Genomic DNA, 20,752 nt, shown 5'->3' with positions numbered 1-20,752 from the left:
TCTCCTTTCCTCGATGGGCAGCTTCTGCAGCCAACGCACCCGTTTTCTTTAGAGACGCTTGTACGCTTGCGCGGCTTCTTGCGCACGCTCACACAGGAAGTAGGCGACGGGGCGGGAAAAAGGTCTACACCTCTGGTGGCCGCGGGAAAGGAGAAAGGGAGGAGGAGGGGAGGGGGAGGGAGGAGAAAAAAGGTTTATTTGCGCCTGCGCAGAGCTTGCTCTTCCCTCACCAAAAGCAGGAGGCAGCTCTCGCTGTGTGGAGTTAGCTTGAGGGGCCCTCAGGTTCTGCCGCCGCCACCCCGTTTTCTCACACGCGAAGGAAGAGCCAGGAGGAGTAGGAGCAGCGGGTTGAGCTAAGCCCGGTGTGAGGTGAGGCTCCTCCGCTTGTTCAGCCTCACGTCCGTGTCTGCCTGCCTCTCTCTCGCTTTCCCCGCTTCTCTTTCCCAACATGTCGGCGCCGGCGGCCAAAGTCAGCCAGAAGGAGCTCAACTCCAACCACGACGGGACCGACGAAATCTCAGGTACAAAGGCCGAAAACGGGGGCTTGTGTGGAACGTGGAAATGGTGGGCGGTGCCCTGCGGGCGGGAGTGAAGCGCGAGAGACATTCAGGTTCTTTTGCACCTCTGCAGCCGCCATCTTCTCCAGAAACAGCAGTTGCAGCCACCACAGGAGGCGGGATGGGGAAGAACGCTTTGGAGCTGCGGGGGGGGGGGGCTCGCTCGTGTGGGCCGGATGTGTAGGACGCGGCGGCTACAGCCAAGCAAGGAAAAGGAGACCATGTTAAAATTCTTTTGTCTTCCACGCGGTGGACACTCGCTCGCTTGTTCTCCCTTCGTTCCTTTACTTTTCTCGCTTTTCTTGCAGCAGCGGCAGCTGCAGTAAGAGGCCTCCTTTTTCGTTCCCTTTACCTCAGTCTTTTTCTCTCCACATCCTCGCGGACTCGTCGGGAACTCTGCTCCCCGGCCCCCTTTTTGCTTGCCCGCCATGATTGGCTTTTCTGCGCGGCATGGCTTCGGGTTACAGCAGTTTTTGCATTTTGCAGGGTAGTAGCGCGTTTTGGTGTGTTTTTTTTTGGGGGGGGGGAGGGAAGCTCCTGTGCTTCCTACATTCATGTTTTTGTGTATATATGCTGGAAGCCGCCCAGAGTGGCTGGGGCAGCCAGATGGGCAGGGTACAAATAAATTACTATTATTATGTGGATCGCTAATTCCACCACTACCACGTGCGGCTGTGGCGTGGCTTCCTCGACTAAATCTCTTTGTAACTTTTTGCAGCACAATCTGTTATTCTGGCTTAATCCTCTCTAACAAAATAATATAAATACACTTAGATTTCCAGTTGCTGCAGCTTAAAAAAAAACGGTGTTTGGTTTTTAAAGTGACTATAGTTTTCCATGTATTGGAGAGAAGCGCCCCCCCCTTAAGTCGCGCTGCTTGTAGCTCCGCCCCGCCCCCCCTCGTTGGATGGCAGAGACCAGCCTACAAGAGAGTTCCCACCGTCCGGCTCTGCGCACGTGTTTCCTCCGCCTTCATTTTTACCCGCCTTAAGAAATAATTAAAAAAAACCTGGAGGGATGAACTGCAAGGTGATTGTGCTTTGGTTGCCTTCAATTGCACGTGAGTGAGGCACGTTGTACAGTACAGATGAGTAGGTCGTGCAAAATTAAAACTTGGTCCCAAGTAAATTGTATGGAATTGCAGCCTTAGGTAGGCCATAGGTGAAGTGGGCGTGGGGGATCCTCCTAGAAAACTTTTCTGTCTAGGTTTGTGGGATCCTGCCTGCTGGGTTTTTTAATAGCTGCTTCACACTGCCTTTATGTTATCCTAAAGCATGCTCACCTACTCAACTCTGTGTTTTATTTCATAAAAAAATAGTAATCCAGGAAATCAATGTGTTCCCAAGTATGTTATATATAGTTTTTCAGTTAAACTGGTCAGTTGTATAGTTGAACAAGCTTTTGGATCTATTTAAAGTGCCCTGAATGGTCTTAAAGCTTACTATACTGTCTTTTAGATGAGCGTGACTGGCAAGTTGAGAAATTTTAGAACAAGCAAAATACGTTTTACTGGAGCAAGAAAGCTAAAATAGTGGCAATATCTTGATCTGGAGGGATTTGGCAACAGGTTTGGGTGGCATGCTTATTTGTGTTAGGATAAAGTCAAAGTTCATAGAGGTTTTTTGAACCACATATTTTTTTTTTTATAATATTTTTATTAAGCAATTTTTATATTCATACATACAAAACATACATAAACAAACAATAGACAAAAAACAAAACAAGAAACAAGTACCATTTCATGTCCTAATTTCTTAAACCTTTCTTCTTCGACTTCCTCATGCCTCCCGTTTCTGTATTCCAAATTCTAATCAATTGTTCAGCAAATCTTCCCTTATTTTACTGTAAATTTAAGCTAATCATCTTTGTTCTCCTTGTCTTAACCATTACTGATAGTAACCATTTACTTTAGTCCAACATCATTCTAACTGTCATTGATTTTGTAATATTTCTTTAAATAGTCCTTAAACTTTTTCCATTCTTCTTCCGCCGCTTCTTTTCCCTGGTTTCGGATTCTGCTCGTCATTTCTGCCAAGCCCATGTAGTCCATCACCTTCATCTGCCATTCTTCCAGTGTGGGTAAATCTTGCGTCTTCCAGTACTTCGCAATGAGTATTCTAGCTGCTGTTGTGGCGTACATAAAGAAAGTTATGTCTCTCTTTGACACCCCCTGGCCGACAATACCCAAGAGAAAGGCCTCTGGTTTCTTGGGGAAAGTATATTTAAATACCTTTTTCAGTTCATTATAGATCATTTCCCAGAATGCCTTAATCTTCGGGCACGTCCACCAGAGGTGAAAGAATGTACCTTCCTTTTCCTTACATTTCCAACATTTATTGTCAGGCAAATGGTAAATCTTTGCAAGCTTGACTGGGGTTATGTACCACCTATAGATCATTTTCATAATATTCTCTCTTAGGGCATTACATGCCGTAAATTTCATCCCGGTGGTCCACAACTTTTCCCAATCAGCAAACAAAATATTATGACCAATGTCCTGAGCCCATTTAATCATAGCTGATTTAACCGTTTCATCTTGTGTATTCCATTTCAGCAGAAGATTATACATTTTTGACAAATTCTTAGTACTGGATTCTAACAATTCAGTCTCCAATTTTGATTTTTCCACCTGGAAACCAATTTTACTGTCCAATTTAAATACTTCATTTATTTGGTGATAATGCAACCAATCTCTCACCTTCCCTTTTAGTTTCTCAAAACTCTGCAATCTCAGTTTGTCCCCTTCCCTTTCCAGAATTTCCCAATATCTTGGCCATTTCGACTCCATATTTAACTTTTTAACTGCCTTAGCTTCCATTGGCGACAACCACCTAGGAGTTTTATTTTCCAGCAAATCTTTATATCTGACCCAGACATTTAATAGTGCTTTTCTGACAATATGGTTTTTAAAACTTTTGTGCGCTTTAACCTTGTCATACCACAGATATGCATGCCACCCAAAAATATTGTTAAAACCTTCCAAATCCAAAATGTCTGTGTTTTCAAGAAGCAGCCAATCTTTTAGCCAGCAGAAAGCTGCCGCTTCATAGTACAATTTAAAGTCTGGCAGGGCAAACCCCCCTCTTTCCTTTGAATCCGTTAATATCTTAAATTTTATTCTGGGCTTCTTGCCCTGCCAGACAAATTTAGATATATCTTTCTGCCACTTCTTGAAACAGTCCATTTTATCCATTATTTGTAATGCTTGAAACAAAAACAACATTCTTGGCAATACATTCATTTTTATAACTGCAATTCGGCCTAACAAGGAAAGCTTCAAGTTTGACCAAATCTCCAGATCTTTTTTCACTTCTGTCCAAGTTTTTTCATAATTGTCTTTAAATAAATTCACATTCTTAGCTGTCATGTTCACACCCAGGTATTTCACTTTTTTAACTACAGTCAACCCCGTCTCATTCTGAAACCTTTCTTTTTCAATCTGTGTTAAATTTTTCTCCAATACCTTAGTTTTTAACTTATTCAATTTAAATCCTGCCATTTGACCAAACTCTTGAATTATTTCCAAAACTCTTTTCGTACTAGCTTCTGGCTCTTGTAAAGTAAGTACTAGGTCATCTGCAAATGCTCTCAATTTGTATTGTTTAGCTCCGACCTGAACCCCTTTGACCAACTGGTCCTTCCTAATCATATTAAGCAAAACCTCCAGGACCTTTGAACCACATAATAAGTAAGGCTAAATTACTCTCCAAAATGTATAGACTATTACTGGATTGGGAAGTGCTAGAGGAGGAGGTTAAATCTGTGACAATTCAGTGGTCTAAGGACTTTGGTTATAATATTTAGATGGCATCTTGGGAAAAGCTTTGGGAAAAGGACATAAAGTTTACAGCTTGCTATACGTTAAAAGAAAACTACATGGCGATGTTCTGCTGATTGTACATTATGCCAAGTAAGCTGGTGACAATGTATAAAACCAGCTCAAATCTTTGCTGGAGATGTAAAGAATCAGAGGGAACAATGTACCACATGTGGTGGAAATGTAAAAAGATTTTAAAAAATGTTGAGAAACTATAATCAGCTTTAAAAAATGTTCAAATTAACTGTCATCAAAAAGCCGGAAGCCTTTTTTAGGTATTATTGCTGCAGATATACCAAAAGAATTAAGAAAGATGTATGCAACTACTGCAGTGAGAATATTAGTAGCTAGATGGTGGGCGGGAGATAAAACAACTAAATTGGAATGGCAGGTGAAGTTATTTGAATATGTAGAGTTAGCAAAGATGACAGGGAAAATCAGGAATCAAACCAAGAGTTTAACAAAGAATGGGATTTATATATTTAAAAGAACATTGTTCTCAGATAAAATCTTTGAAATGTCTTGAATAACTTCTGCAACAAAATATTCTACCAAGAATATGGACAATTAACGGTAAGTTTAAAAATATGCAATTATGCAGTCAACAAAGTAATGATGGACCCATATTGAGGATGACGGAAGTCACAATATACGGAAGAATCATATTTTCTATGTAAAAATTTCTTTGTATGTGAGGTGATTTGTTTTCTTGTTTTGTCGTGGAGGGATTTAATATTTAAAATCAATAAAGATTAAAAAAAAAAGTGGCAATATCATCAATAATGGTGAAAAATATCTTGAGAATAGACAAGAACAGCTCTTTTTACCTGTAGACTTGGGCCCAGATTTTGGATTAAAGTTTTTCAGCACAGTATTATGCTAGTTTATACTCAGGATTTTTTTTAAAAAAAAATAACAACAAAAGCCCTTAACTTCCTGTTTTAAGTGTGCAAAGGATTGCAGCTTAAGGAAAAAAATACTATGTTTCTTTGTTAAAATATATCCTCAGGAAAGGGGAGTTTGAGCAACTGAATACACAGTCAAAAAGCACTGCAGATTGAGAAACATTCAGGTCATCCATCCACAATATGGATACTTGCATTGAATTGTGTTACTAATTGGAATTTGACTTGAGCCACTTTTTTTCCAGACAAAGAGCAACAGGAAGCAATTGAACATATTGATGAAGTACAGAATGAAATAGACAGGTAACCCAGATGGTGTTGTAGCTGTTTTTTTAGAATACACTTAAAACTACTCTACATATATTATAATAATGTAGATATTCCATAAAACAGCATTGCTTGTAACATCTGAAGTCTGTTTCATGGTTAGACACAGTTCCATCTCTTAATAAAAAGATGAAAAGGAAACTGTTCGGAGCCATAAGAAGCTCTTACCTTTTGGACAGAGATGTTCATAAATTATGTGAGCCAAGGCTCCTTAATCAGAAATGCTGGCTATGGGTGTGCAAGGAGGAAAAAAACCATGCCTCCTCCCCATCCCACTACCAGCAGCAACAAATGCAGCCTAGCTACTGAAACTACATAACTTTCAGCTTGTCAGCTTGATTGCATGCTTTCTTGCTTCTCTTCTGTGGATTTTACACAAGCTATAAAAGTATTTCAAAAGTGCAGGGGATTGAAAAATCAATGGGAAACTAAATTGTTTTATTTTTTTTATTCCTTTTATGCACACCTAGTGTCAGCAATCAAACAGGCAAATTGGGCCATTGTAATGCTGAATTTTCTGAGTTAGTGAGTAAAGAATTTAGAGCCACAGTTAAAACAGATTTATATGTGGGAAATGCTGTGCAGCATGGTAGCATACTGTACTCTGTCAATGCCGGTCTTTGACCTGAGAATGTGTACTACTGTACAGTTAGGACTGACTTCATCACCATTCAGATATTTGGTTCTGATCTGTAAGGATAGATTTGTGTTGTGTGTTTAGTATTGTGGCTTGTTTGAACCAAAAATGCCACACTTCATTGAACACATCAACTGAAGACCCAGTTCTGTTGGTTTCAGATTAAATCTTCTAATTTAAAAAATCTTCTGTTGAATTCCATGCTGCTTTGATACTTCCCTTAAACCTCAGATTTCCCACTGTGTTTGTATATTGTCTTTGCTATATAGACTGAATGAACAAGCCAGTGAGGAAATTTTGAAAGTAGAACAGAAGTACAACAAACTCCGCCAACCATTCTTTCAGAAGAGGTCAGAATTGATCGCCAAAATCCCAAATTTTTGGGTAACAACATTTGTCAACCACCCACAAGGTATGCTAAAGTCCTATATTTTCTTAAAGCTTAATTTTATAAGCTTATTTGTAATAATTTTGTAAAGTGACTTTCAATATTCAATATCCTATCCCAACAAGACAGCCTATCAAAAAATAGCTTAGATGTACTCTTTCCCAAATGTGAAGTCTGTGATTCAAATTCCTAAATACTAGTTTTCATTTCAATTACTTGGTTGTATTGAGCAGTGTTGTTGAGTTGGCAGCAAGGCTTCTGTCAGTGGAACCTCTGAAGAAGTTGGGAGGAGGAGTTGCTCCTGGAGGCAACCCAATTCACTTAAACTTCAGGCCTCAATCGTCTGTAAACGTAGTTCAGAAATAATTCATTAGAAATTAGGTTGTATTAGTTGATTGGTGCATATGGCCTGTAACAACTTATTATGGACATAGTTTGAAAACCCTGAAGCAAGATATATTTTGGAGAAGAGCACAACTGTAAGTTTAAGAAATAAAATTAAGTAGGGTGGTGGTGCTAAAGAATATGGAAAACAAACTTTGGATGGAAATTTTTGTAATTTTGATAGTATCTGCACTTTTGGGAGAAGAAGATGAGGAAGCTCTCCATTATTTGACCAGAGTTGAGGTGACGGAGTTTGAAGACATCAAATCAGGTTACAGAATAGATTTTGTAAGTAAAGGTGTGCTGCACCTTCCTTACCACCTATGTGGATGGCTGAGAGAACAGCCTGATAACTCCCCGAGGCCTTGCTTTGAAATCCATATGCCTTGTATTGGTAGCTACATTTTATGTTCTCTTGACTGCAGTATTTTGATGAGAATCCATATTTTGAAAACAAGATGCTCTCTAAAGAGTTTCATCTGAACGAGAGTGGGGACCCATCATCAAAATCAAGTGAAATCAAATGGAAATCTGGGAAGGTATGTAGCTGTTTGTGTTTCTTTAAATCAGTGTCTATTTTGAAACAGTGTTTCTTTTCCCTGCGTGATTCGTGATTCTAGCCACTAGTAAAGGCAGTGGCTGTTTTTGGTGTGCCCAATATGTGCACAACTGCACACATGCCAAACACAGAATTGACCCAAAAAGAATCACAAAAGGAGGGGTGCAGTATGGGGCAGCCTTACATGGACCCTGCCAACAAGGAGGGGGGTGGTCTGGAACATAACAGTCACACAAATCGGTTGCTGCCTGTACCATCTTCTCCAGCTAGAATGGTTTCCTCCAGACATGGGTGCAACAAAGCATGATTGTACCTCTGTTGTGGAGTTAAGGTTGTTCTGTGTTTCAGAGCTGAAAACAATGCTAATATACCGTATTTCACATCTGGCAACCCATGCGCCCCTCTGGTTTCAGATAGTACATGAGTCTAAAAAGCTCTAGGAGGCTTAGTTCAGTCAGAATAGAGTATACACTTCCAGAGTTAATGCTAAATACATTACTTCGGTAAATGACCTACCATAGCTGCTAAAGGACCATGAAATATTTGTGTCCCAGTCTTTTTAGACTCGCCTATCCATATCCTTTCTGAAATCAAAGGGGCACATTGTTTGCCAGGTGTGAAGTTTTTTTTAGCTCTCCTACCCCACTAAGTGAAATTCATAAGCTTCTCCTGAGATTGGTATGAGAACCTTATGAAGCAAATACACAGGAAGACCAATCTGTGGGTTGTAGCAAGTGTTAGTCATACTTGGAGTAGTTCCATTGAAATTAATGAGCATTCAGTGGATCTCCTCTGAGTAGAACTTAGTTGAGTGCAACCCTTTTTATAGTGTGAAGGGAAATGGTTAATCTATAAAAGAGCATGGTATTAGTCTACTGCTGAGAGATGGAAAAGGGACAAGCATATACAAATCTTAAAAGCTAATTGTTTCAATTTATTCGTCCATTTATATACATTTTTTATTCTGCTCTTCCAGGTTGCTCAGAGTAGCATATATGGTTCTTCCCTTCTGTCCTCACAACAACTTTGTGAGGCAGGTTAGACTCTGAGAACTGACTGGCCTAATGCCATCCATTCAGTTTCATGGCTGATTGAGGATTTGAGTGTTGTGTTGTAACCAGTGTGCTACACTGGTTCTGAGTAACTCTTATAAAGAGACCCGAGGAGGGTTGGATGTCAAATTTTAGTAACTCAGTTGTTTGACCTTTGCTACTTGTCTGGCCTAGAATTGTCAGAAGATTCATATTAAGAAGGGCAAATCTGGTAGGTTTATTCCTCCCCCCATCAAATATTTTAATGGAGAGAACCAATAATGCTGTGATTGGGTTGTTCACAAGGGGATGTGACCCTGTTGTAAAAGTACAGCTGATGGTCATGGGATATTCTTAATGAGAAGCTATGTTTCCTTCAACACTCTGGAATTCTCTACTGTGTTGATGTGTTGCATCACATCTACACAATTTAAAGTGCCCTTATACCACTTCCCCAAAGAATCTAGGGAACTATAGTTTAAGGGTGCTAAGAGTTGGGACATCCTTAACAAACTACAATTCTTAGCGTTCTTCGTATGGAAGCCTTGACTGTTGAAGTGGTATGAGTGCTTTAAGTGTGTGCTGTGGAAGAAGTGACCTTTGTAGAACTACTTCAAAATGGCCAGATTGTTTGTTATGTCTCAGGTGCTTAGTCTTTGTTTTTCCAAATGGCCACTTTTTTCTGAAATTGATGGGGATATCAAAATCAGTTTGATGTTCCTTATCACACAATCCTATTCAGTAAGTGGCTCGGTAGTCTCTGAATAAAGATGACAAATAGCAGTCACGTAAGTTAAAGTGAATGCTTTTTTGATGGAAAAACTCATTTTCAAAAGAAAGTTATGATTTCTCTGTGTGGGTTTTGTTAAAGGATCTGACAAAGCGTTCAAGTCAGACACAGAACAAGGCCAGCAGAAAGAGGCAGCATGAAGAACCCGAGAGTTTCTTCACTTGGTTCACTGACCATTCTGATGCTGGTGCTGATGAACTAGGAGAGGTCATTAAAGATGACATCTGGCCGAACCCATTACAGTACTACTTGGTAAGGGTCTTCTAATGAGTTTACACCCTGCTTGTAGCAGGGTGTTTATGGCTGGTTTAAGACAAATAAACTAACAGTAGCATATATTGTTGTTCTTTGAATAAGGTTCCTGATATGGATGATGAAGAAGGTGAAGGAGAGGAAGATGACGATGATGAGGAAGAAGGAGGCTTGGAGGACATTGATGAGGAAGGTGACGATGATGAGGGTGAAGATGATGAAGATGATGACGAGGGAGAAGGAGAGGTTGGAATGATTGATATTTTCCATTTAGCAATGGCTTGTTAATAGAATTGTAGAATTAGAAAGGACCCTGAGGATCATCTAGTCTAACCCCCTGGATTTCAGGAATGTGCGGCTGTCCCATACAGGGATAAAACCTGCATCCTTGGTGATATCAGTACCACTTTCTAACCAACTTACCTTGTAAGTTGCAACTTTGCCAGGCTTGAGTTGCGATTCATTCGGCCCCATGATTTCTTAAGCTTGTGTGACTCATATTCTGAATACATGTATTGAGTTCAATAAGGGCGTGTTCATAGTAACTTTATGTATGTCAAATATTATAAGCACTTGAACGATTTTTACTAGTTTACCTGCTATTTGTGGCACAAGAATTGACTGGAAACTTTTCCCTACCTGTTGTGTGGAGACAATAGTTCCTTGCTATGGGCTACCTAACAGCTAGCAACTTCAGGTGTGGTTAAGGGCAAAGTGGCAGTGGTGTGTGCGTGTTCTGCCTGGTGTCAGGCAACTTTGTTATCTCTGCATGCATCTAATCTTTGTGTGCCATAGTTTTGAGCGACTTGGGTTAAGTAGCTGTGTAATTCAGAGGATCTCTTGGTGTGGAAGAGCAGTGTTTTAAAAGTATAGGAGGTTTGCTCAGAAGTGTGCCCAGCTGTGTTTCTTTGTTTATATTTAATTATGAATTAGATTTATATTCCACCCTTCATCATAAGATTGTTTTTACCATGCAATTAGTACTTTTTTCTTAAAAAATGTTTAGGGGTACTCATTTTCCTACTCATATTGAAATACTGCCGCTCAATGAGGCCAAACCTAGATTCAGAAAATGTTTAGGAGTATGCGTAACCCCAGAAAAAAACACACTGAAAACAAGTAAATGAATAAAACAAAGTAAAAACAGAACCGCAAAAAAAATAATTGTGAGAGTCCCTTTAGCAAGCATTGTAAATGAATAGCAACCTTGCCTTGTGATGTCTAGGTAGAGCAGAAAGGAGGATGGTAGAGCCTCTCCTGGAAAAGCAACAACATAGTGATTAATAAGGAGAGAATGGGTGGTATGATGTTTGTATTAATGTGATGATTACTTAGCAATGTGTAAATTTTGTATTTCAACAGGAAGATGAAGGAGAAGATGACTGAACACTGACAAATTCCAACCACCACCCCTCTTTCCAGTCCTAGGAGCAAGTTGCTATTTCTCCCTGCCCCCTCCTTTTCGTTGCCTTGTTCTCCTGAGGTCTCTCCCCGCCCCCTCCTCTTCACTATGGTTCACAAATAAATTTTGGAGAAAATATCAAGCGACATACCGTGGAAATGAAACCTCTACCTTCTACCCTTTTTTATTATTCCTGTTTTGAAGCAAAAACAAAAGAACTGTTAATGGAATCAACACACTGTGCTTTGTGGGGAAGAAAAGAAGCCTTCTGCTCCCTTCATTCTGCTGGAAACTGAAGAGTGCTAGGCCCCTGTGTAGTAGTGCATAGAATCTAGCTTTTTCCTCCTTTCTCTGTATATTGGGCTCAGAGATTACACTATCTCTGTATGTGAATATGGACAGTTAGCATTTACCAACATGTATCTGTCGTCTACTCTTTTTTTATTCTTTTAGCTTTTTCATTTTTAAAAAACGAGGGAGTTACAGACAAGGCGGCAAGCAGGGTTGGGTTTCAGGTGTTAGGGTGGGTTAAATGGGCATTTTGACAAAACAAGGCTCATTTGGCATGCTCGTTTGCGTGTTTAAAAGATGAGTTAAAAAACAAAATCTCCTAATTACAGTTGAGCCCTGCCACTTGATGGAGAATCAACAGAACCTGTAGGATCTTAGGTTGAATTTACATTCTCTGTTATACTTTTGTTCTTCGTTTTCTTTTTGTTTGACTGGGAAAAGGAAGGCTTAAATGTTAAAAAGTGTACAAGTTGCTTTGTTACAATAAAACTTAACGTGTACACAAGGAGGCTTATATTCTTCACTGGGCGGGATGCTTCTGACCCCACCCCTTTGGTTTCTCAACATGTAAGTTCAAAATCTTTTGGCCTAATAAATATGTTCCAAGGAAGAAAACTGCAAAAAACCAGTTGTGCATTAAAAATGAAAACAAGCCCCTCAAGCAGACTTACACTTTCATGGGTTAAGGTTGGAGCAGAGGCGTAGCAAGGTCAGGTGGTACCCAGTGCAGCATTTTGTCATCCCCCCCTTGAAATTATTAAAAGAAGGAAAAATAAGATACAGTTGCAAGTGTTATTTTCTGGTTTGTTTACTTAACATTGTGAGCATAAGCACTTAAAACCTTTTTTTCCTAACTTTGTTCTCTGCAAATTTTGAAATCACATCAAAATCAATTCCATTCGCCATTATGGTGCTGGAGAAGACTCTTGAGAGTCCCATGGACTGCAAGAAGATCAAACCTATCCGTTCTGAAGGAAATCAGCCCTGAGTGCTCACTGGAAGGACAGATCCTGAAGCTGAGGCTCCAATACTTTGGCCACGTCATGAGAAGAGAAGACTCCCTGGAAAAGACTCTGATGTTGGGAAAGATGGAGGGCACAAGGAGAAGGGGACGACAGAGGACGAGATGGTTGGATAGTGTTCTCGAAGCTACCAGCATGAGTTTGACCAAACTGCGGGAGGCAGTGGAAGACAGGAGTGCCTGGCATGCTGTGGTCCATGGGGTCACACAGAGTCGGACATGACTAAGTAGCAACTTTGTTTTCAATTGACAAGATGGCTAAGCCAGAGAGCTGAGCTTGACTCATAGTGGACCTAAGATAACTCTTGATTGAGCATTTTAGCCTTACATCAACATCCTTGTGAGGTATCTTAAACTGAGAGTGAGTGGCCTGCCCATTTCTTGGCTGAATGGGGATTTGACTTCTGATCTATTGGGTCCTAGCCCATCACTCTTTAAGCACTACTGGACCATACTTTTGTTTCGCCGTAGGCTCCTAGAGTGAGCTCCAGCCAAGCTACAGTGTAATGGCTGTAAAATGGAACCAAGTGCCCTTGCATGTAGCATGCAGTAGAAAACTCAAGGCAGGGATGATGCAGCCTATTGTGGCTCTTACCTGAAGAGCACACCTGCCTGAAACATGCATTTCCAAAACCCATCCCAGTCTTAGATTTCTCAGTGTGCACTTTGCAAAACCCTGAAACCTAGCTTTCACTCATCCTAACTGCACTCTTGTGTGTTGCCATTGGCTGTCTCTCTAAGAAGCCGGCAGAACCCAAGCCAAGAAAGGAGGGATAAGGAAGGGGGGCTCTGTTTTTTATTAAGTGTAGGCTGTTGTTTTAGAGAGGCAGGTCTTTGCTACTCATTAAAAATGTATTCCCACATCTCTTGAAAACACATAATTGAAGGGGGAGGAAATTAATGGACTCTTGTGGGGTTTCTGGCAGAGGCAAGTGTTGGGGGCTATCTGTCCAGTTAAGAGTTGCAATTAATTTCCTTGCATAAGCTGGTTTTTTGTTTTGTTTTGTTTTGTTGTTTTTTAATGCTGCTGCTAATCATGGAGGCCACTTGGTCCTCCAGTGACAATGCTAGATCCAAGAGCGCACTCTGATTACAAACCTGATCCCTTTAGGCCAGGGTAGTGTAACCTGCTCCAGAATAGGTTGAACACTAGGAGGCTGGACAAGACAAACCACCAACAAATTTCCTTTTTGTCAGGTTTATTGACTATCACAGGGTAGGCCAAAGCTGGGTGAACAGGGTGGATTTGATTTAAATCAAATTGATAATAATCACTATTTAAATCACTAGTTAGTAAGAGACTATTTGAATCACTTTTTTACAGAAAGACTCATTCTTGCTGGTATAATCTTAATTTTTACAACCAGATGAAGGTATCATTTTTGGAATAATAGATGCTACCTTCACGCAGGGAAGACTGGGGGCAAAGGGGAGGCCAGCCTGCGAAGCACCCAGGGCGGCACTGCACTGCTCCTCCCAGCGCCATGCATGAGCAAAACAGGACTGCCGCTGCTGCCATTGTCCCGCGTGCTCCGCTTTCAGGGGCAGCAGGGGCTTCTTGGAGGGGGATCAGGGCCCGAAGGGGATGTGTGGGACAGGCAGCGTCCACGACCTTGGCAGGCCGCCCATACAGAAACTTTTCTAAACCAGAATCGTGGCAACTAGCATGCCAGAAATTACTAATGCAAGTTATTTGAAGGAGGCAGCATTGTATCTCTTGTGGTCTTACCTGCAAGTCAGAGCTCAATGAACTATTTTCATCAGTCCATACTAAAGATGCTGGAAGAGATTCCTACTTCTGAACAACCACTTCAATGAACTGTGTCAACTGGAGGTGTCATTTAGTTCTAAACCAGCATCCTTTGTTAAGTTAAAAATAAGTAACCAGGGCTGGATGGCATTCACCCAAGAGTTCCTAAAGAGCCCATATGTGAAACTGCTGATCTTTTAACAAAAATATGCAACTTACCACTAAAATAAATCATCTTAGAAAAGGACTGGAAGGTAGCCAATGCAGCATCAATTTTTTAAAAAGTATCCGGGGGGGGGGGATCCACATAATTACAGACCAGTCAGCCTAACATCTTTCCCAGATAAATTTGTAGAAAACGGGGGGGGGGTCCCCCTAAGGATCTGTATTGGGATGGGTGCTATTTAACATATTCATAAATGATTTGGAGTCAAGGGAGAACATTAAAGTAACCAGGTTTGCCAATGACACCAATTATTCAGGGTAGTGCAGATACTGGAAAGTTTGAAAAAGGATTTCTCCAAACTGCTGGATTGGCCAACAGAAAGGCAAATAAGACTGAAAAACAGTAAGTGCAAAAGTGATGCACGTAAATTCTGATGGCTGTGCATACCCAGAAGGTAGGTCTTTAAGGGCATAGCAGAAAGCTCACTGAAAGTGGCAAGTAAAGAAAGTATTAGGAATTATTAGGATGCGGGTTGAAAATAAACCAAGAATCACAATGCTGTCAAGAGAATTGGAAAATATACCCCCAAAAAGACTTAGATGAAGGCGCCCCCAGTGGCACAATGGGTCAATGTGTCTGGCTGTTAACCAGAATGTTGGTGGTTTGAGCCCACCCAGGGACAGCTGTGGGCAGGATTCCTGCATTGCAGGAGTTGAACTAGATGACCCTTGGGGTCCCTTCCAGCTCTACAATTCTATGAGGCCAGCTGAGGGGAATGGCATAAATGCCACTGTGCCGTGAGAGAGAACATGCCACTAGTGGACTTCTACAGGTAGTAGGGAAGGACAAGGCAAGGCAGCCTAAGATTCAGAGGATCCAAAGACCCAACATTATCCTGACACATACACAGATCAGGCCAGGAGCATACATAGTTAATTTTCCTCGTATTGGTGGCAATTGGGAAAAAGGAGAAACAGAGAGGGAAGTAACTGGGCAGGGCTTTGGATGTTCTGCAGCAGCTGCCACTGAATCAGATACAGAGAGAAAGAGGCAGGCAGGCAGGCAAATACAAAGATGTTGTTGGACTACAACTCCCATCACCCCTAGCTAGCAAGGCCAGAGCTCAGGGATGATGGGAGTTGTAGTCCAACATCTGGGGACCCACAGGTTGAGAAAGGCTGGTTTAAACTGGAACAACTAACCTAAACACGCAATTACCATTTAAAAAATCAGAGTAAACAGAAATATTTTCTCTCGCACTAGTAGGCCTTAGGATCCCCTAGTAAAACTGATGTGCAGCAGATTCAGGGAACACAAACACAAAAGACGACTTCGTGCAATGCATAAATAATGTAAGGAATTCAATGACACACAATGAAGCAATAGCTACAAGATTGGCTTTTTAAATTCACAGATGCATCAATGCCTATTAGTCATGATAGCTTAAAACAGAAGCTGCATGTTCAGAGAAAGGTGACCTCTGCCTATGAAATAAAATGGGGGATGATCATCATCAAACACTGCATTTGAGATTCTTAGATGCATCTAGCTACCCTTTGAGAATATGTTTGAATATGTTGTACAGGTGGCGAACATCAGCCAACACTGGCTTACAAAGCCCCACGCACCCCCCAGAACCTCTCCGGTGATGGGACAGGCAGAGCACGTTGGGCCGCTGCCACAGCAGGGGCTACTCGAAGCGCTTGAACCTCCCCCTAGAGCATAGCTACCTGCGTGTGGAGGTTCTGCAGCACCGTGACGAGATCAACAGGCCAGGCTCCATCCATCTTGCACCCTGGCTGGGACGTAGGTTGGCCACAGCAAACTATCATGGTCTGAGTTATGGGCAAAGTCCTGGCGGAGGACGTTGGGACCAGGGGCAAGACAGCTGGGTGGGAGCAGGAACGAGAGTTCTGAAGCCAGGAAGCCAAGGGTCAGAGAGCCGGGAGTCAATAAGCCAAGGGTCTGAGGGTCAGAAAACCAGGAGTCAAGAAGCCAAATGCAGCAAGGTAGGAAGCTTGTTGCTGTGGCAAAGAGCCGAAGGGAAATGCTGACCTTCTATCCCTTCCCAGCACTTGCCACCAGGTGCTGTGAGTTACCAATCGGCCTCACCTGTGCGGCCACGCCTTGCCTCTTCAGAACAAACTTAGGAAAGCCCCAGTCCTGCGAAGCCCTACCGGTCACAGGGCCTGGCTCCTGCACGCACTCCCGTCACTTCCCACACTGTGGAATGAAAACATACACCATCATGTGCTAAAAACAATCCCATGACTGTAAGCATGGGGCAAGAATCCTAACATCCTCCCCCGATTCGTGTACCTTGTTGTAGTCATCACTGTAACTGCAACAACCATACAGATGTAATACACACAGTATATCCCTGTATCACCCGTTCCACCCTTGGAACTACCTGCAACTGGACTGGCCTTGGGCCTTACTATCTTGCACTTCTGACTAGTCTTGATGTCATAGCTCCCCTGACTTATCAAGAAGTTTCATACCTGGCTTTGTTGGGACTTGAACCCTAATCTCGTTCCTCTCTGAGGAAACAGTGTCTACCCTTACAGCCTTTGGGCGTCGTTTTCCGTCCTTTGAGGACAAACCCTGTACCCCTTTCGAGACTTTGGATTCCAAGACCTGTGTCGAGCTACTAAAGGTAAAGGTACCCCTGCCCGTACGGGCCAGTCTTGCCAGACTCTAGGGTTGTGCGCTCATCTCACTCTATAGGCTTCTGGGTTACGTGGCCAGCGTGACAAAGCTGCTCTGGCGAGCCAGCGCAGCACACGGAATGCCGTTTACCTTCCCGCTAGTAAGCGGTCCCTATTTATCTACTTGCACCCGGGGGTGCATTCAAGCTGCTAGGTTGGCAGGCGCTGGGACCGAGCGACGGGAGCGCACCCCGCTGCGGGGATTCGAACCGCCGACCTTTCAATCGGCAAGTCCTAGGCGCTGAGGCTTTTACCCACAGCGCCTACTAGCCACAACTAAATCTGCAACAGCTGTGTTAGCAAACTCCTGAGCACACCTGATGAGTGATGTCAGTGTGCATTCGTAGCCCGCTGTATCAGTGGACCTCACACCATCAGACTCAGTATCTGAGCCTTCAGCAGTGGGCTAGCTTTGGAAAACACACACATTTCCTTCCCATTTTGCACTACACGCAACATCCCTCGTGAGTAAAATCAGCTTGGTATGAGGCCTCAGTACTTTGCACAAGCCATTTCCATACCCTAGGAAGATTCTATGCTTCCTGCCTTGTGACATCTCCACCCATATGTCAGACCCATCCGTTGGTCCCTTTGCACTTCTTGGGTTTACCTTGTCACAGTCCCTATCAGACCCTTTGTCTGAATCCAGGGAAAGGCCTTGCAAACTATGTTTGCCAAGCGTATCGCTCTGTTGCTTCTGAATCCACACATCAAAATCTCCATTACCAATAGGGTGCCTTTGTATTTTTTCCCCAATTTTTTTTATTGATTTCCCAAATTTATAACAAATATAACACACATAGAAGAAAAACATTACAATATTAAAAAGAAAAACAAACATATAAACATCTAACCCTTCAAAAAAAACCCACAACCAACCCAATTTAATTTTCATTGTTAAGTGACTTCCTCAAATCCCCCCTAACTGAATTTCAATGGATCTCCTTGTAGCAGTTTTCCAATATCCACTTTCTATTATTGGGGTGCCTTTGTAAGATACCCATATTGCCTCCCCCTTTTGCTTCATCCTGAACACATTCGGTACACATGACCATCTTCGTGTCAGACATCAGCAATCTGGAAGATCCATGCACACATCCTGCATGAAAAAACAGTTATCACATGTCTCTCCAACCTTCCCACCACCCCCTATGTTAACATCACAACGTAGTAAGAACAAGCCATTTATAATGTCGCTTTCGTTCTTCTGGATGGTTGCACACTGTTTGTTAACATAAAAAGAACAGCCATGCTGCATCAGCTGGGCTTCTCAACCTGGAATGAAAAACACGTTAAACAACACAACGTTACAGCTTTTCAGTTCCACAGTCCTGGTGCTCTGCACCTCCAAGGAGTCTCCACCTGACTGGTGGATTGGACCCTTTTTTGGTGTACAGATGGTGAACCAGTTCCACCCTCCACAAAGGTGTGCCTTCGCCTCTGCACTGGAACAGCCGGTCACCATATCTGCACAGATTGTCCTGGCCCTTGGACTTTGTCCAAATTTCCTACAGGAAAAACATTCCACTGCTGTGGGAGTGACGCTCCACCTGTGCTGAGGCACACCAGAGAGCCAGAGAGCCTTGTGCCCACTCTCCCTGAACTCTAGCCTCTTGGCCAGAAGACGGTTTCCCCCTGACCTTTTGGAGCTATGGAGGTAAGGCTCCACTTGTGCTGAGGCACACCTGAGGCACACCTTGCACCCGGCATGCCACAGCGTGCCAAGGAGCCTTCACCTACGCTCCATGAACTTGTGGCCTCTTGGCTAGCAAACAGGGTTTTTTGCCTGACCGTTTGTCCTCTCACAGATTTGGTTACTAGACATAACGCTTGGCAGGAGCATGACCGGGGACGCAGAAGTAATCAAGTATTGGGGAAAACATTTTAGGGAAGCACCTGCTAACACGTGTATTTGATAACACCGGAAATGTGCTTAGATGGAAATACATCATGTTCACAGTGGTTTCACTACTATTTCCAGTTGTTGACTTCTGTTGGGATGCTGCCAGGGAGATGGGGCATTTGGCAGGCCCCCCAGCTCGCTCCAGCCACCGGCCAGCAGCCAGGCGATCTCCAGGTCACGGAACAGCATCAATCAATCAGCAACTCGAGCCTCAGTAGCCTTCTGAAGCTACCAAGCACGCTAATCAGCAGAGTGGATAACTTCACACAACAGAAGTGGTGGACAGAGACGTGTGTAAGCATTATATACAGCAATTTATTCAGCATAGTTCAGGAACAAAGGAAAACATGTCTGCTTCCCTTCGTCTCCAGCAAAACAGCAAGAACAACGGAAATATACAAACAGAAGTTCTCAGCAGACTGTGCTGGAAGTAAACAGTCATGTGACACACAACAGTCATGCCTGTTCCCTTTTAAGGTGGAATGGAACTATATCCTAAGAAATAAAAGGAGCCTCTGCACAGCTAGTCGGCAGCCTGCTTGGAGCATGCTTGCCAGCTTGCTCCTGCAGCACTCACCTGCATCCAACCTCCCGTCTCCTCTGTTATTCCTACATGCTGCTTCAAACTCAGCAGCACCACCTGCTGGTTGCAGTGATGGTTGGGACGACGTGGCAGTCAACTCCCCTTGCTCCTTCTGCTCTGGAGAGACCTCCCCCTGAACAGGAAACACCCCCCTCTTACATTCTTCCTCCAAATGCCTCCCCTCTGTGGAGCTTTTGGTTTCAGGAAAGCAACTCTGCACCGTTGTCTGGGATACTGTATCAGCCTCCCCCTGGGTGTGACTTCTGTTAGGATATTTCCGTTCCACCTTAAAAGGGAGCAGGCTTTGTGAGTCACAAGTCTGCGTATTTCCTGTTCACAGGATGTTTATGTTTTTCAGTTGCTTTCGTTTCTCTTCTTCTTGCCTGAACATACCGATGCAGACGGTCATGGTTTCTTTGTTCTGGCCAACGCTGAATAAACTGTAAATATGCTCTCCTGCTGTGCATCTTTTGCTGTGTGAATTCTGCTGATAGAGTGTGCACCAGCCTAAGAATGTGGCAATCTCTATTCTTGAGGCTTCGTGTCGCTAATTGCTGATATTGCCTGTCCACAGGAGATCGATGGATCGTCCGGCAGGAGCTTGGGGGCTCAGATGGACTTTGTCTCCCTGGCAGTATCCCAACAACAGGTTTCGGGCCCAGATTCACGGCACTTACAGGAGAGTAAGACTGCGACAGGCTGCTGAAAGGTATGTGTTGGAAAAGCGAAAGCAGAGGCTTTTCTGAATGCCGGCAAGAGCTTTTGATGTCCATCAGGACTAATAGATCTGGGAGCGGCGCCAGAGAATTCGTGATTAATGGGCTGCTGAGATAAGACGTCTTTGAAGGCATAAAGGCTCACGGCTCAAGTAAAAAGCTGGAATGGAGTTTTTCCAAGCTTCTGAGGCCAGTGAGTGCCCAAAGTTAAATCGGCACAATTATGAGACCTGGGCAAAATGGTGTGAGAGTTTGCTGCGTCAGTTTGGAGTTTGGCATACTGTGTCTGAAGCCACTCCAGTTCCTCTGACAGAGAAATGGGAGGCCCAGAATTCGAGGGCCATAGACGTAATAGTCTTGTCCATCTCTCTGGAGGACATAAAGATGCTAGCTGGAAACGTGACGGCACGTAAGATGTGGAATGCTTTGAAAAAAGCCCATCTGCCAATCATCCCAGCCCAGAGTTTGACTGCATCGGAGGTCCTGGCTGTTTCCCAGAATGCGAGTGAATGCAGGGATGCTGAGGGCACCGGTTGCAAGCTGCAGGGGGAGCAGACTCTCACGT

The 20,752-nt window shown here is 43.1% G+C and overlaps 1 protein-coding gene across 2 annotated transcripts; it reads left to right on the top strand.

Moving 5' to 3' along the window:
- Positions 1 to 208: 208 nt before the first annotated feature.
- LOC128405946 (protein SET) lies at positions 209 to 12,116 on the top strand. Of its 2 annotated transcripts, none has more exons than XM_053372995.1 (8): positions 209 to 521; positions 5,525 to 5,582; positions 6,513 to 6,655; positions 7,200 to 7,303; positions 7,441 to 7,554; positions 9,477 to 9,647; positions 9,753 to 9,893; positions 11,010 to 12,116. In XM_053372995.1, exons 1-8 carry the CDS (start codon positions 449 to 451, stop codon positions 11,031 to 11,033), a joined length of 828 nt encoding a protein of 275 aa, XP_053228970.1. In that variant the 5' UTR covers positions 209 to 448; the 3' UTR covers positions 11,034 to 12,116. The 2 variants fall into 2 exon arrangements, with proteins under 2 accessions (XP_053228970.1, XP_053228971.1); XM_053372996.1 differs by lacking the exon at positions 209 to 521 and adding an exon at positions 1,560 to 1,617.
- The last annotated feature ends 8,636 nt before the right edge of the window (positions 12,117 to 20,752 follow it).

The sequence above is a fragment of the Podarcis raffonei genome, chromosome W (genome assembly GCF_027172205.1).
Source record: "Podarcis raffonei isolate rPodRaf1 chromosome W, rPodRaf1.pri, whole genome shotgun sequence".
In the NCBI taxonomy this organism is placed as follows: Eukaryota; Metazoa; Chordata; class Lepidosauria; order Squamata; family Lacertidae; genus Podarcis; species Podarcis raffonei.
Note: the sequence above shows the minus strand (reverse complement) of the source record. Positions and strands in the feature narration are given on the sequence as shown.

Excerpts from the sequence above, each read along its gene's own strand:
- LOC128405946 (XM_053372995.1), top strand. The coding sequence starts at position 449 with ATGTCGGCGCCGGCGGCCAAAGTCAGCCAGAAGGAGCTCAACTCCAAC. Across the intron at positions 7,304-7,440 it reads CAGGTTACAGAATAGATTTT|TATTTTGATGAGAATCCATA; the intron begins GTAAGTAAAGGT and ends TCTTGACTGCAG. Across the intron at positions 9,894-11,009 it reads ATGACGAGGGAGAAGGAGAG|GAAGATGAAGGAGAAGATGA; the intron begins GTTGGAATGATT and ends GTATTTCAACAG.